The sequence below is a fragment of the Yamadazyma tenuis genome, chromosome 3, assembly GCF_029203305.1.
Source record: "Yamadazyma tenuis chromosome 3, complete sequence".
Lineage (NCBI taxonomy): Eukaryota > Fungi > Ascomycota > Pichiomycetes > Serinales > Debaryomycetaceae > Yamadazyma > Yamadazyma tenuis.
The window spans coordinates 1295685-1310372 of record NC_089463.1 but is presented as its reverse complement, the minus strand read 5'-3'; the positions used below and the strand labels follow the sequence as shown (position 1 = coordinate 1310372).

The 14688-nt window shown below is 39.8% G+C and overlaps 7 protein-coding genes across 7 annotated transcripts; 3 read left to right on the top strand and 4 right to left on the bottom strand. All coding sequences in view use genetic code 12, as the record gives it.

The window, feature by feature from the left end:
* Window positions 1-154: 154 nt before the first annotated feature.
* On the top strand, window positions 155-2143 carry PSN45_003015 (uncharacterized protein; the record flags this gene model as incomplete). Its single annotated transcript, XM_006683583.2, has 1 exon — window positions 155-2143. The coding sequence occupies one exon, from the start codon at window positions 155-157 to the stop codon at window positions 2141-2143; it is 1989 nt and encodes a 662-aa protein (XP_006683646.2).
* A 2-nt stretch (window positions 2144-2145) lies between these two features.
* On the bottom strand, window positions 2146-3097 carry PSN45_003014 (uncharacterized protein; the record flags this gene model as incomplete). The annotated part of the gene is made up of 2 exons (XM_006683585.1): window positions 2146-3018; window positions 3071-3097. 2 exons carry the CDS (start codon window positions 3095-3097, stop codon window positions 2146-2148), a joined length of 900 nt encoding a protein of 299 aa, XP_006683648.1.
* A 362-nt stretch (window positions 3098-3459) lies between these two features.
* Window positions 3460-4929, top strand: PSN45_003013 (uncharacterized protein; the record flags this gene model as incomplete). The annotated part of the gene is made up of 1 exon (XM_006683586.1): window positions 3460-4929. One exon carries the CDS (start codon window positions 3460-3462, stop codon window positions 4927-4929), a length of 1470 nt encoding a protein of 489 aa, XP_006683649.1.
* Window positions 4930-5040: 111 nt separating this feature from the next.
* On the bottom strand, window positions 5041-6006 carry TSR3 (ribosome biogenesis protein tsr3; the record flags this gene model as incomplete). Its single annotated transcript, XM_006683587.2, has 1 exon — window positions 5041-6006. The coding sequence occupies one exon, from the start codon at window positions 6004-6006 to the stop codon at window positions 5041-5043; it is 966 nt and encodes a 321-aa protein (XP_006683650.1).
* A 291-nt stretch (window positions 6007-6297) lies between these two features.
* On the bottom strand, window positions 6298-7569 carry RNR2 (Ribonucleotide-diphosphate reductase (RNR), small subunit; the record flags this gene model as incomplete). Its single annotated transcript, XM_006683589.2, has 1 exon — window positions 6298-7569. One exon carries the CDS (start codon window positions 7567-7569, stop codon window positions 6298-6300), a length of 1272 nt encoding a protein of 423 aa, XP_006683652.1.
* Window positions 7570-8314: 745 nt separating this feature from the next.
* On the bottom strand, window positions 8315-10348 carry PSN45_003010 (uncharacterized protein; the record flags this gene model as incomplete). The annotated part of the gene is made up of 1 exon (XM_066157986.1): window positions 8315-10348. One exon carries the CDS (start codon window positions 10346-10348, stop codon window positions 8315-8317), a length of 2034 nt encoding a protein of 677 aa, XP_066014083.1.
* Window positions 10349-12062: 1714 nt separating this feature from the next.
* Window positions 12063-14489, top strand: LIG4 (DNA ligase (ATP); the record flags this gene model as incomplete). Its single annotated transcript, XM_006683590.2, has 1 exon — window positions 12063-14489. The coding sequence occupies one exon, from the start codon at window positions 12063-12065 to the stop codon at window positions 14487-14489; it is 2427 nt and encodes an 808-aa protein (XP_006683653.2).
* Between the last annotated feature and the right edge of the window lie 199 nt (window positions 14490-14688).

Sequence of the window (14688 nt, the reverse complement as noted above, 5' to 3'; positions counted from 1 at the left end):
GTTATCATTTTAATTGGAATAGAATGAAATCATGTCTAAACTATTTGTATGTGAATACCCAGATTGTTCAAAGCTGTTTTCAAGAAAAGACCACTTAAAGAGACATAATTTGAATCACAATAATTCATTCCCACATGAATGTTCCATCTGCCTCATGAAGTTCAAGAGAGCAGATGTCAAACATGAACATTACGCAAAGCACTTTCAACCAAATGGATTCAAACGCAAAAGTCGTACCAAAGTGAATACCGTAACCACTCCAAGTCCTCCTATTTCAGAATCTCTGGCCTTGAACTGGCTTTTTGAAGAAAGTTCCTTTGAAAATAATCAAATCCAGTTAATTAATTCTACCATTTTCGATAACCAAGCCAACTCCATGTTGATGGAATTATTGGGCTCTAATTTGGATCAATTCCCTTCTGTCTTAATCAACTTTTCAGCAGTTTCTCCAGAGTTATTAGCGTTATATGTTGATGCTATCCCTCAATTAGTCCAACATCCCGATTTCATTTCCCTGTCGTTGGAGTACTGCTTGACAGTATACTGGGAGATTTTCCATGTACAATTCCCCATACTTCATAAGCCCCTGTTCAACACTTTGGCAGTGTCCCCTCTATTAACTTTGTCGATGATAATGATGGGTGCAGTTCTCTCGTATTCTTCACAGACTGCTTCTCCGTTAATAGATGCAAGTGGGCTTCTGCTATTAATCGGATCTGAATTACGCTGGCTTATCTTCAGACACAGAAGACCTAATAAGTCTGACCCATGGGAATTACAAAGTTTGTTGATTTTGGAAGTCTACGAGAAACACTATGCTAATAGAGATTTGCACGAACGGTCTTCTATTCATCAGGCTGCTAAGATTGAAATGATGAAAAGATCGACATTGCTAGGTGGTGACCCTTATTCCAGCGAGAGCATGTCTTCTGCTGAGTTAAAACAAGCACAAAATGAAGTCTTGTTGGCGAAATGGGTGGCAGCAGAATCCATGAAACGATGTTTGCTTATGTCTTTTGTGTTTGACTTGACGAGCTCAATCATCTCCTCCCATTGCTCTCTGCTTTTCGTGGATAAACTAAAGCTTTCGCTCCCCTGTGACGATATAATCTGGGAAGCTGACTTAAGCACATTGAAGAATATTGCTTTACCGCAGAAGCCTCCTTCTATAAGATCCTGTTTCAATAAATTATTGCAGGGTGAAAAAATTGAGGCTAGCTCCTTCGGAAATAAGGTGTTATTCCATGCTATTACCTCGCTAATAATTCAATTAGAACAGAGAGACGACACATTGTCTTTGATAAATGGTTTGAAACCAGATATCTTAAATGACAACTGGAGGCTTAAGATTTCTTTTGCGCTTGATTCGTGGAAGTTTAATATCAATCAAGGCTCATGTTGTAATATTGATAGTCTCCTAATTGATTTGAGAGTCAGAAACAAGCCCACTACAAAATATTTTGAGTTGAATGAACCGCGATGTAAAATGCCGGTATATCATATGGCTCATATTCGCCTTCATATCATTAACCATGATCTTCTTATCTATGCTGGTGTACCTGCCAGAATGAATGTGGTTGCGAATAAGCAAGATTATGACAACGTAGCCGAAAGAATGGTAAAGTGGGCTAATTCAGTGAATGGCAGGATGGGAGTTATACATGCGTATCTTTGCCTATTCGAGTGTTTGTTACCCGTGGACCAAGGCGATATAGATTACAAGCCAGCTACCGATCCAATTCCAGAGAGACCTCATGTTATAGTCGACTCTTGCTTAACTATATGGGGATATAATTTTGTGCTATGGGGACCAGAATCTGACAGGTACAATTCAGGAGAACTTGCATTCAAGGAGTCGGGTTCTGAGTATCTACTGAGGATGAAACTGATTCTTGGGACAGCTTTGGCTGAGAATAATGCCCAGGACTTCTATTTAAGTGTGAAGCGGCTAGCCAAATCTTTACTTACTGTGCCGAATACTAGAAATTTGGCAGGTTTTATGAATGAGATGTCTAGAATATACTCCCAGTGTTTTTGGACCTTAGGTCAGGAATACTCCAGGCTCTTTGCTAGTTGTGCCGAAAGGTCGATGGGTAGAGGCGAAGTATTTTGTGCTAACATGTATAAAGAATCTATAGTCTAAATCTAAGTATAATATTCAAGAATCTTTTGATTTGGTTTTTCAAACTCAACTTTAGTTTTCAAGTTTCCAATTTGGTCAATGTGAAAGAAGATTTCATCTCCATCAACAAGGTAAGGAGTGTGTTCAAGTCCCACTGCCACACCAGATGGGGTTCCGGTGAAAATGATATCACCGGGTTTTAATGTTGTGCCCATTGACATGAAGGAAACAACTTTATTGACATCAAAGATCATGTCCTGAGTGTTAGAGTCCTGTCTTTGTTCACCATTGACTTGAGAGTAAATCCTTAAGTTCGAAGTGTCTGTCAATTCATGTTTCGAAATGATTGCTGGTCCAATTGGAGCAAACGTATCAAACATTTTACCCACCCCAAATTGGGTACCACCTCTATCCATTTGCCATGTTCTTTGACTAACGTCATTTCCAATGGTATATCCCAAGATATAATCTTGTGCATCTTTTTCTTCAATATCTCTTCCAGTTTTACCGATAACTATCACCATTTCCACTTCGTAGTCGATTTTTGCTCCATGAATCTGACAAGCGGACGGAACTAAAATGGGATCTTCGGGCCCAACAATAGCTGAAGTGGGCTTGAAGAAAACCACTGGATACTTTGGGATTTGCATCTTTAATTCAATAGCATGCTTAATATAGTTCATTCCGACGCATCTAATTGCGGGCACTTGCTCAGCAGCAAGAGGACTTAACAATTTAGTTACAGTCAAAATTTCTTCGGTCAATTGGTAATCTCCAAAGATGTCTCCATTGATCTTGAAAGCAGTTTTACATTGGTAAACGTCTATTGAACCTTCGGGTAAAATAGCATCACCAAAGTAAGTATTTCCATCGGATGAAACAAATCTAATTAGTCTCTTAAATGAGGTTAGTTTACGAGGTTGCAATATTTTAGATTTTTATACGTACCTTGAATTGGGCCAGTTCAATTGTCATTTTTGTTTTTGGGGTTTTCAGTAGTCATCATTCCAATTCGGTCACTTTATATTGAATGAGATGTGGCACTTGCTTATCGGAACTGATAGGCTCAACAGCAATAGCCACTCAGTAGCTTTCACTGGGGGTTCACTGGGGGGTCCCCTCGGGATCCACTGGGGTAGAGCGTCACTTAACTGGGGGAATACTGCATTCGAACCATACGATTTTTCCACTGGGGGAGATCGGGTATATCTCACTGGGGTTTTTCACTCTTATCTTGTAATGTTATCAAACAGCATCGCATCGAATAAGGTACATCTAAATATATAAATATGGTGTATTCTGGCTCAAACGTTCTGCAATCAAAATTTCGACTAGATATGAGTTCACTTGAGAGTAAAGAAGTATCCTTGTCGGACGTGGATCAAAAGAAGAATGCTTTGGCTACCACTGTGTCAAAACTTGATGACGAAACCTTTGGTGAAATAGATCCAAAGAAAGAGAATCAATTACTTCACAAATTTGATAGAAGAATTATGCCAATTCTTTCATTGATTTATTTCTTATCGTTTTTGGACAGATCTAATATCGGAAATGCAAAAGTTGCTGGATTGTACGAGCAATTAGAATTGACTAATAGTCAATATTCTTTGGTAGTTTCTATTTTCTATGTCACTTATATTTTATCTGAAGTTCCTGCTGTGTTAATAGCCAGAAGAATTGGCTTCAGGTTGTTCTTATGCACTATGATGTTTGGTTGGGCCATCGTTACCTTGTGCACTGCCTTTGTCAGAGATTTCTGGTCCCTTACGTTATGTCGGCTTTTGTTGGGATTGTTGGAAGGTGGTGTTTTTCCAAACATGAGTTTGTACATTTCCATTTTGTACAAACGTCAAGAACAGGGAAGGAGATTGTCTTACCTTTATGTTTGTTCTTGTATGAGTGGAGCTTTTGGTGGACTTATTGCCACGGGTATAACCAAAATACATTCAAATGGAACTTTGGATAGTTGGTCTTACTTGTACATAATTGAAGGAGCAATTTCAGCTGTTGCTGTGGTTTGCTTATACTGGCTTCCAGACGATCCTGCGCATGCTAAATTTTTAAACCAGGAAGAGTTGGAGGTGATGGCAATAAGAGAGGAACAGAGAAAGTTTTACATGGGTAGTGACAAGTTTGACAAGAAAGAATTTGTGCTAGCTATTAAAGATCCCAAATTATACATGAGTGTGATTATTCAGTTCAGTGTGGATCTTGTTTTATATGGGTTTTCCACATTCTTGCCATCTATCTTGAGTCTTCAATTGGGATTCACATCTTTAAGAGCACAGTACCTTTCTATTCCAGTTTACTTTGTATCTGCATTGGGAGTGTACCTTTCTTGTTACTTTTCTGATAAGATGAACAAGAAATTTCCATTTATATTGGGTGTTAATGCTCTTGCTTTCATCGGATACGTGATTTTACTTACTAATAAGAAAGCTGCAGTCAATTATTTTGCAACTTATCTAATTGCAATTCCATTGTATTCGGCTGTTTCCTTGAATATTACTTGGATCAATAATAATATGGCTCCACATTATAGAAGAGCAACAGCCCTTGGATTCAACCAAACATTTGGTAATTTGGCTGGAGTGATCGCCGGACAAGTTTACAGAGCCCCTCCCCACTACTATCTTGGAAATGGATTTTCTTTGGGCTGCGTTGTGGTTTCTTCTACGACTACAATTTTAATGTACCAGTATTTGAAAAAACAGAATCAATTGAAAGATAATATTTTGAACGGTGCAAAAGATACACGAAAGGTCCGTTCTGGTTGTGAAGACCCTGAATTTGTGTATGTTTACTAAGCGAATTTGCTGTATAACAAAATAAGGTTGCAAAATTTGCGAGTTTTTAAAATTTAATAGAGAATATAAGACAGAGAGTCAAAACAGAATTGAATTTTAGTCTATAAATCGTTAAATGGTCAAGGCGGTGAGCTTGTCATTAAGCTCGGCATGTTTTACAATGATATTCCCCAACGTATCATACTGTACATCGTCTTCTTCTTCATCCAGATCTTCTTCGCTGTTACTTTCTTCATCACTTTCTTCGATTGATTCACGCTTATTCTTGATGATAAGGTTCCCCAAACCATCGTACTCAGCGTCTTCCTCTTCATGATCATCGTAGTCATACTCTGACAGTACCTCTTCATCACTATTGTCTCCCACAGCTAGTTTTCGGTTGGTGTTCCCTATCATCCAAACATCACTGTTCCTCGTCTCTTCTTTTCTTTCTTTTGTTTCCTTTTCCAATCTGTCAAGGTAATCCGCTTCTGCTTGCTTTACAGAATCATGGTCTGTGCATTTGGAGTATATCTCCAATAATTCCTCGTTCACTTTGAGGAAAGTTAACCCCCATGAGAATTTACTCAAAATAGTTTCTGCCCAGTCATAATGTCCAACAATAGCCAAACAAGCAGCCAATGCTTCTACACAATTCAACCTCCATGGTCTTCCATAATTAACTGGGTTAGCGGCAACGAAATATGGTAACAACCTTTCATGTTTTCCACCAATTTTGTTAAATGGAATCTCATCTAATCTGGCCCATGAACATTCCACCACTGCTGCACCGAAATTTTCCACAATCTCCTTGTCATCAGGGCAAATCACCAGCTGCCCGTTGGGTGATATAACAGCCCCGTTGAACTTCTGCCCGATTCTCATATTCTTAATAAACCCCAATCTTTCTAATTTCTTCCCAGAGCATCTCTTCGGATCACAATGATCAAAGTCCCACATTGCAAGCTTGAACGGGTGTTCATTTGCAGATCCCAGAAACTTGGACTCTTGTCTACCCTTTTTAGCATGATGTAGCTTCGACTTGTGCCCGTTCGAAGTTCTAGCGGGCCTTACTTCTTTGTTTTTCCCCTTCCCCATGGATAACTGAGTTTTTTTTTTTGATTAGAAGTCTGCGAAAATTTGTAGAGCCTTTGGTGATACTGTTCCCACCACCTCGAAAACAAGCCCATTTCAAGTAATACCTTCAATAAAACACAAGCTAGTAAGGGTCGGCCCAATATAATCAGACAAAATCTTTGAAGGTGAAAATGTGACTTTTTTATTGTATTTACATAAACATTACATATAATCGTGTAGCAAAATTATGAGTGAAAACCAACCCTAACGAACTGAAAGTTTGTTCCACTGAAAGAAGTGGAGTAACTTGATTTAGAAATCATCATCGAAAGTGAAACCGCTTTCGGTTTTGACTTCAGTGGTAGAAGTGGAAGCCATAACACCAGCCTTTTGGTAATCACTGACTCTCTTTTCGAAGAAATTTGTCTTACCAGCCAAGGAGATGTTTTCCATGAAGTCGAATGGGTTGGTGGTATTGTACACCTTTTCGTTACCCAAAGCAACCAATAATCTGTCGGCAACAAATTCAACGTATTGACACATCAATGTGCAGTTCATACCTAATAAACTGATTGGCAAGGCATCAGTGAAGTATTCCTTTTCAATAGCAACGGCTTCAGTGATGATCTGTTCGACAATTTCTGGGTTTGGTCTATTTTGTAAGTGAGAGAACAAAAGACATGCAAAGTCGGTGTGCAAACCTTCATCCCTACAAATCAATTCGTTGGAGAAAGTCAAACCTGGCATCAAACCTCTCTTCTTCAACCAGAAGATGGAAGCAAAAGATCCACTGAAGAAAATACCTTCAACAGCAGCAAAAGCAACTAATCTTTCACCGAACAAGGCATCACTATCGTTGATCCATCTCAAAGCCCAATCAGCCTTTCTTTTGATTTGTGGAATGGTTTCAATGGCATTGAATAAGAAATCAGCCTCCTTAGGATCCTTGATGTATGAGTCAATCAACAAGGAATAAGTTTCGGAGTGAATGTTCTCCATCATAATTTGGAAACCGTAAAAGCATTTGGCTTCAGGAACCTGAACTTCAGCAGAGAAGTTTTCAACCAAGTTCTCATTGACAATACCATCGGAAGCGGCAAAGAAAGCCAAAATTCTGGAGACGAAAAACCTTTCGTTATCGTTCAATCTGTTGTTCCAATCATGGGTATCTTTACCCAAGTCAATTTCTTCGGCAGTCCAGAACGAAGCTTCAGCTTTTTTGTACATTTGCCAGATTTCATGGTATTTGATTGGGAATAAAACGAATCTTTTGGTGTTTTCAACCAACAAAGGTTCATCCTTTTCCAAAGCCTTCAACTCGTGTCTGTGGACTTGATGTTTTCTCAAGAAAGCATTGTGTTTTTCCAAAGACTTCTTGGTTTCTTCTGGAGAGACTTTAATAGGTTGGAGTTCTCTTTCTTTTAAAGCAGCTAAGTCTTTACTGGTGAAGACGGTCTGGGCGACGTCCTTGGCTTCAGCTTCGGCAGCCAATTTATCGGTCAAAGAGGCACCCTTTGGAGTGGCCATACCTAAGTTGGAGATTTGGCCAGTTAAGCCTTTGGTTGGAGTTTCTTGGACAGACATTGATAGTTGTGTTAATGAATGGAAAGCTTTTTGATAAAATTCTCTAATTAAAATCTATATGAAATAGGGGGGCAATCCTTGGTTTTTATACTTTTTATATGTACTTTTCCGTTGAACGGGTATCAAAACAAAACAAGATGTAAGAATTCCAAACCGCGTCGAAACTTGCGTTTAAAATTAGGTGATGGCTTTTCGCACAACACGCTTTTGAACCAATACCGTGATGACTTGTATTGGCAATATCAGTATGAGATAAAAGGTGAGAGTTGAACGCTTCTTTTGATGGTATTGTATCACTTGGAGAATGCCTTGTGATTCAAGGATCAAAATTTTCAAAGTGGCTCGTTAAGATTGTTAATGTTTACTACAAATCCATCACAATTCCATACACTGTTTATGTCCTACTCAAACAGGAAACGCGTGTACAGACGTGTTTTAAAAAATAAACAAGACGAGTAGCGAGTAGCAAGTTTCCACAACCCATTCGTGTTTAGACGTGTACGTAAAGAAATAAGCCTGTAATCTATCGATCCGTTAATCGGATAAAAACAAAAGATATATTTAACAACATAAAAGTAAATCTCAATTTATCATACAAGAAATAAAACCTCGTCGCCAATAAAGCAACAACGGGGTATTTTGCTGAAAGTGGTTTTTGGGTATAATCAGATACAATGCTGGATTGAACCCTTGTTCAGCCATTTGGTACAGTTTTGTTAATCTATTCATGTTCATGCTCATAAAGTTATGCTCTTTGTCTATAAGGATGAAATTTGATGGGCTCATCGAGCTCTCCTAATTGAGTAACCGGACTGGCAACTTTGTCGATATTGTTGTAATTTTCGAAATTATCAAATCTAAAAGCCCCAGTGGAGTTTGGAGAATCAGGGAACGACGAGGATGCAACTCTAGAAGGCGTGGTGACGATGTTAAAGCCGGATGATGCCAAGTTGTTATCAATAGAAGGTGAATCTGGAGGTGAGCCTCCAGGTACTGGAGAAGGTGAAAATTCGTTGGTGGCACCTTGAGGGAAGTTGATATCAGGCAAGGATTTTATGGACAATAAGTCCGAGTCATCCAATTCCAATGACTTATACAACACCGAAATGTTTCCATTTCCTTTATAATTCTCATTAGCCATTTTGAACTCGACCATATGCTTGAAAGCATTGTTCCACTCGGTGAAAGACCAGCTCGAGTGCTGAGATTCACTCAAGTGCAAATCAACGATTTCTCTAGCATCATCGAATGATAAGTACTCGTAATGGGGCAACGATGGTAAACCAAAGAGGAGGGAGTGCTTATCGTATTTGTCAGAGTTCAATTGCTTTGGTCTTCCGTACAATTTGAAAGCATCCAAAATTGGAATATAGTTTCTGATCATCGTCTCAATTGCCTGTACACCAGGGTGATTGTCGGGCATCATGTAAATATAGTTTGTGTTGATGAAACTTTGGCTTGACTTGATCTTGGGAGAAGAAGGAGGTGATGACGATGCACTAAAGAAAGAAGATCCAGAAGTGGCCCTCCTATGGGCTCTGCTAAACGCACCACTGGAGGCCGATGGCTGGGAAGACAAAAACAAGTGTTCGACTCCGCTGTTCACGTATACTTCTCCATTCAACTTCATGATTGAGTTGTACTCTATCATGTTCACATTTTCAGGAAATATGTTATACACGTTGGTGACACCCGTAATGTAACAAATCAAGTTTTTCTTAGTGGTCTTCTCCAGCTGGTAGATTTCGATCCTGCCGGATTTCTTGGAACTCGAGGGGTGGATGGCCACATAGCACCTCAACCATTTATGGTTAATTTGCGGCAATCTGATATTACACCACTCAAACTTTGGATACTTCTTCTTCGACAATAAAGTATGGATATCAGACAATTTGGGACCGATCATACTCAAAACTACGGCCGTGAATGCTTCGTTCAACGACAACTTTTCATAGTTGGATAAAAACAAAGCTGTGACCCAATTCACATAATCTTCTTGGCAGGTGGCCCTCAAAATTAAGTTGTAGAAGCTTTCATTCAAGTCATTGGAGAACTTCACCACCCAATTGGAAGCGTCCAATGTGATATTGTAGTCAAACAAGTTGTAGTATGTGGGGTTGAACGTCTCATCTTGATACCAAAGTGATAACTCGTTGCCCGTCAATTTGCTGCTCACTGAGTCCCATTCACCGTGTCTGAATAACAAGATTTCGCCTGCGTAGTATGTTCGGAAGTTATGGCTATTGAACAACGACACGATGGGAGACAACTCGGGAGGCACGGATTTATTGGCCAAAAGCACGTTGGAAAAGCTATTGACATTTTTGCTCGACTGTAGGTTGGATAAGGAGTTGAATGAATCAGATTGGGCCAAGGTGCCGTCAAAGTCGTTTGAGAACACTCGAGAGTTTCTCACGTAGGAAGAAGGCGTTTGTCTAATCTTTTCACTCAACTGCCTTCTGGTGATAGAACTAGGAGATGTGGGCTCCTCGAAGGGATAGCCGGTACCAGACCTTGACCGATTGCCGGAGGTGGGCGTAGCAACGGGGGGTTGGACTTCCAATGACGAAGAACGGTTAGAGTTGGACCGGGAGTTGGAAATGGAGGTGGGACTGGAGCTGGTGGTGGATCCAGAAACTTCGAAATTTACTGGAGGTGGTCTTTTGTAATCGGGAATTGAGGTATTGATAGCAGGAAGCACCGGGGACTTATTTTTGGACTTTGTTGTAGAAGTCCATGTCTGTTTGTCTTTACCCTGGGTAAGGATGGGGATGTGCATAAGTAAGGTTATGGGAAGTAAAATGTCAAAGTGATACAACTAGCTGTTAAATGAAATTCTATATAAAACTTTTTTAATTAGTGATAGCCTCGATAGATGTCCGGAATGGTTGCGGGCCTGAACACAGAAATAAAAAAATAAAAAGGGTTGGCAATTTGGCAGAAACAGCTTTAAAAAGGATTCAAGTAAATACAGTTGTTCGGAGGCGATGGTGCTATGAATCAGATATATATATATGGTTTAAAATTTCAGTGTAAAGATCGAATTATAGAGATGTGTGACAGATGGAACGACTGGAACTAATTTCTTTTTGGTTGCACAGTTTATTTTTTCAATATTTTTAATCTAATCGATAAAAGCTGATTGCGGTTCTCCCTAAAAGGACGACGATCTCGTCTTCTATAGAGCAAGTGGGGGCAAGTATACATGTATAACTAAGGGGAGTTGCTTGTTTTTGCTATGTTTAGCTTACGTATGACCTTCAACATTACCTCTCTCAGGTTTCTTTTCTTGTATGCAACAGGCTAAGACGGCATAAAAGTTTAGGGCCATTGCCACTTGGCCTCACTCGTTTTTGAGGTGTTTCATTTTGCCGCTGACCAATAAACAAGGCAGTGAAATACCTCAAACCCAAACACAAACACTCCTAGGCGGTACAGATGAAGTGTGGTTCAAGGTCTTTCAGCCACCGGTAACCCCTAAATGCCTTGGCCATAAAATATGGTGTCGGCACGCCGCACGCCGACATTTCCGTTGGCGGTACGATGGGCATCTCGCGAGTGAGGCCCGCGATTACGTCATACCTAATCCAGGATTGGTGGAGCTGAAAGAGGCATTGGCACAGGCAGATTCGGTGGCCCCGATTGGTGGCAGAGCAATAGCCAGGATATTCAATTGCCGAACCTGTCTACCGTTTCCTTCAAAGCAACTTACCGACGCGACAGACCAAAGTGTTCGTGGTGCAGATTTATTAGGTAAACATTTCTGCACCCAAGTACAGTTGCTGAAGTATATTCTAGGGACGGTGGTTCGTTGCGAATCAAGGCACCATGAAGTTTGTGGCCCCCAACACATCTGAGATAGCCCGGTATGCGTCTTGTATCGTGTGATGGATTGCTGAGGGGCTGTACATTTAGTGTTGCAGATAAACTTTTGGGGCACGTAATGAGTTGCAGCCTATTGTTGATTTGCAGTATCACCTGCGGCTTTGTAAGGGGAAACATAGTCAGATGTTGCTATCAATGAAATTTATGGCAGTGTTGGTATTAAGGTTTAAGGTTTAGATTGGGGTTACTTAGATTGATGTGTTAGCTTCACGTTCACGAAGCAGTTAGGTGCTCTGATATGGGTCCAGTCAAAAGCTGTGCGTGTGCGGAAAGAGGCTAATTCTAACAGCACCTCAGCGCGCGGCTCAGAAATTGCTTCCCCTATGTCATTCCTCGATCAAATACCTCCCATCACGAATCTACAGGACCCAGAGTTCTCCTTCTTGGTAACAGAGCTCTTCAATCCACTTGATGCGGTAAACAGGGAGAGCTTGGGACTGTTCCCCAATATTACTTCCAAAAAACGAGATATCATCTCCAGGTTTTTGAAAACTTATAAAGCCCATATCGGTAGTGATATATATCCAAGTATACGGCTTGTACTTCCCAATAAGGACAGTAGAAAGTACTATATGCGACATACGGAATTGGTATCCTTCATTATTAAGATGTATAACATTCCCAACGAGTCTAATCATACCAAATTACTTCGTGAATGGAAAACTCAATTCCACCATCTCCAGCTCCAGAACTCGGATCCAAACTTGTCACATCTCCCCAGGAAAATTTGTCAGGTAATAGGTAACCGTCGAAGTCTCCAGCATAAAATCACCAAAAAGTACTCTGTGAACCAGATAAATGAAGTGTTGGATCAATTGTCGAATGCTACCAAAACTGAAGACAGAATCAAGATATTGAGACCAGTTTTCGATAATCTCCAAATTGATGAAATCAGATGGTTGTTGAATATCATCTTGAAAATATCCAATGCTGGATATATGGAAAGATTTGTGTTTGAATTATGGAACGAAAACTGCTATGGTCTTTACACGGTATGTCATGATCTATCCAAGGCATTCAGGTACTTTAGTGTTCATGATTCAATTGACCAGAAGCAATTGATTCCGCATGTCAACTTTCCATTTATACCACAAGCTTCCCAGAAATTGACGGCTAGTTATACCAAACTCTGTTCAGAGATGTCAGAATTCTATATTGAAGAAAAGATCGATGGTGATCGGATGGTGCTACATTATAATAACAATAAATTCAAGTTCTTCTCTAGAAGATGCAGAGACTATAGTTTATTGTTCGGGGAAAACTTTGAAGTGGGTTCTTTAACCAAGCATCTCAAGAATGTGTTTCACCCCAAGGTTACTAAACTAATACTTGATTGTGAAATTGTAGCATTTGATGCTGATAGAAAGTGTATTTTACCATTCGGAACCTTGAGAAAAGCTGCCATTCAGGAAGCAGTAAAGGAGTTTACAACAACTGATATGTTTTCTGAACATGGTTGCTGGCCTTATCTTTTGGTGTTTGATATACTCCAAGTAAATGACACCTCCTTGGTAAACGCCCCTTTGTATCAAAGAAAACTAGCACTAGAAAAAGCTATAATTGAGGTTCCCAACAGGTTGGAGATCTTAAAGTACAAGCTCTGTAAAGATCCGATTGATATTGAGAATGCGGTTAAAGGTGTTATTGTCGACAGAAGCGAAGGAATCATGGTAAAAAATACAATGTCAAAGTATCACGTTGCAAAAAGAGATAACTCCTGGATCAAAGTAAAGCCAGAGTACTTGGAACTGTTTGGAGAGAACTTGGATCTCGTTGTGATTGGAGTCCTTCCAGGTATAAAGAACAGCTATATGTGTGGTCTTTATGACACTGAAACTCATATGTGGAGAAGCTTCTGTACCGTTGCCAATGGTTTCACAAATGAAGAATTTGCCGAGCTTGACAGACTTATGAAAGATAAGCTCTCGAGAGTATGTCCTGAAAACGTGATGTTTGGTAGGCGTAAACCTCAATATTATCTAAATCCTGAAGAATCGGTTGTTCTAGAAATAAAGGCTAGAGTTTATGACCAGAGAACAGACGAAACATATGCCACCAATACCACGTTAAGGAATCTCTATTGCAGAGGCATTAGACATGATAAGCTGTGGGATGACTGCATTCTGTACCAATCATATGAAGAACAAAGGAGCGACCGGACTAAAGATATTTATGAAACGCAGGACGTTAATAAGAGAAGAAGAGTTAAAGAAGAGTCGTTTACTGAAACAACTTTTAGAGAAAACATGAAAGCAAATATGGAATTATTCAAGGATTACCGATTCGTGGTTCTCTCTGATAAATTAGATCAAGTTGAAAACATGAGAATACTGCTTGAAAGTTTGAAAAATCTTATCAAGAAATTCGGTGGAGAGATCATTACAAGCCCATCGTATTCGAAATCAAAGCCATGTTTGGTTATCTCCGAAAAGCTTACACCGAGATGCCGGGCCTATGTAGAACTAGGGTTAGATATAGTACACCCTAATTGGTTATTCTACTGCATAGAGTATGGAAAGATTATTCCGATGGAATGTTTGACTGTGTTTGAATCCAAAAACAAGGTGCCCGAAAACTTTGACGAGTATGGGGATAGTTTTGCAGTGACTCCCAGAATGAATCTCAAAGACTATTTGCTACTGTTGAAAATAGAGAAGTCCCCATCGCACCAAATTATAAATGATTTGAGTGGGGAACTCGAATCATACCGGTTGCTAAAAGATATCTTGGCAGGATCCAAATTTCTAATCATTTCCAACGGCATACAATGTACTAAAACTATTTTAGCAACCAAAATCCAGCAGTTTGGAGGTACAGTAGTGGAGAAATTGCCATGTGAATATATAATAGTCCCCCGACTGTTGTACAAAAAGAGCCGAAAAGCAATGCTCTCAGAAGTTAGACGGCTTCTGCAACAAATCAGCAACACATACACCAAAGGGACCCGTATACCCAACATTGTGATAGAGTCATTTATAGACAGCACCATTGAATCCAGCGTAAAAGTGGATCCCCAAGACCATAAAGTGCTCTAAATCCGACATGAAGCAATTTTAACCTTGTAATCTCCACCGAAACAAAGCAAGCTCATGCAAGGAAATCAGGTTCGAGTGTTGCTGATGAGCGGAGATCACCGAGAATTTGAGTTGTCGCAAAATTACTGACTCTAGTTTGTATTGCTAATAGTGAATTCATCTCTGGATAATTAGCAATCGATGTAGTCAGTGTTATTTA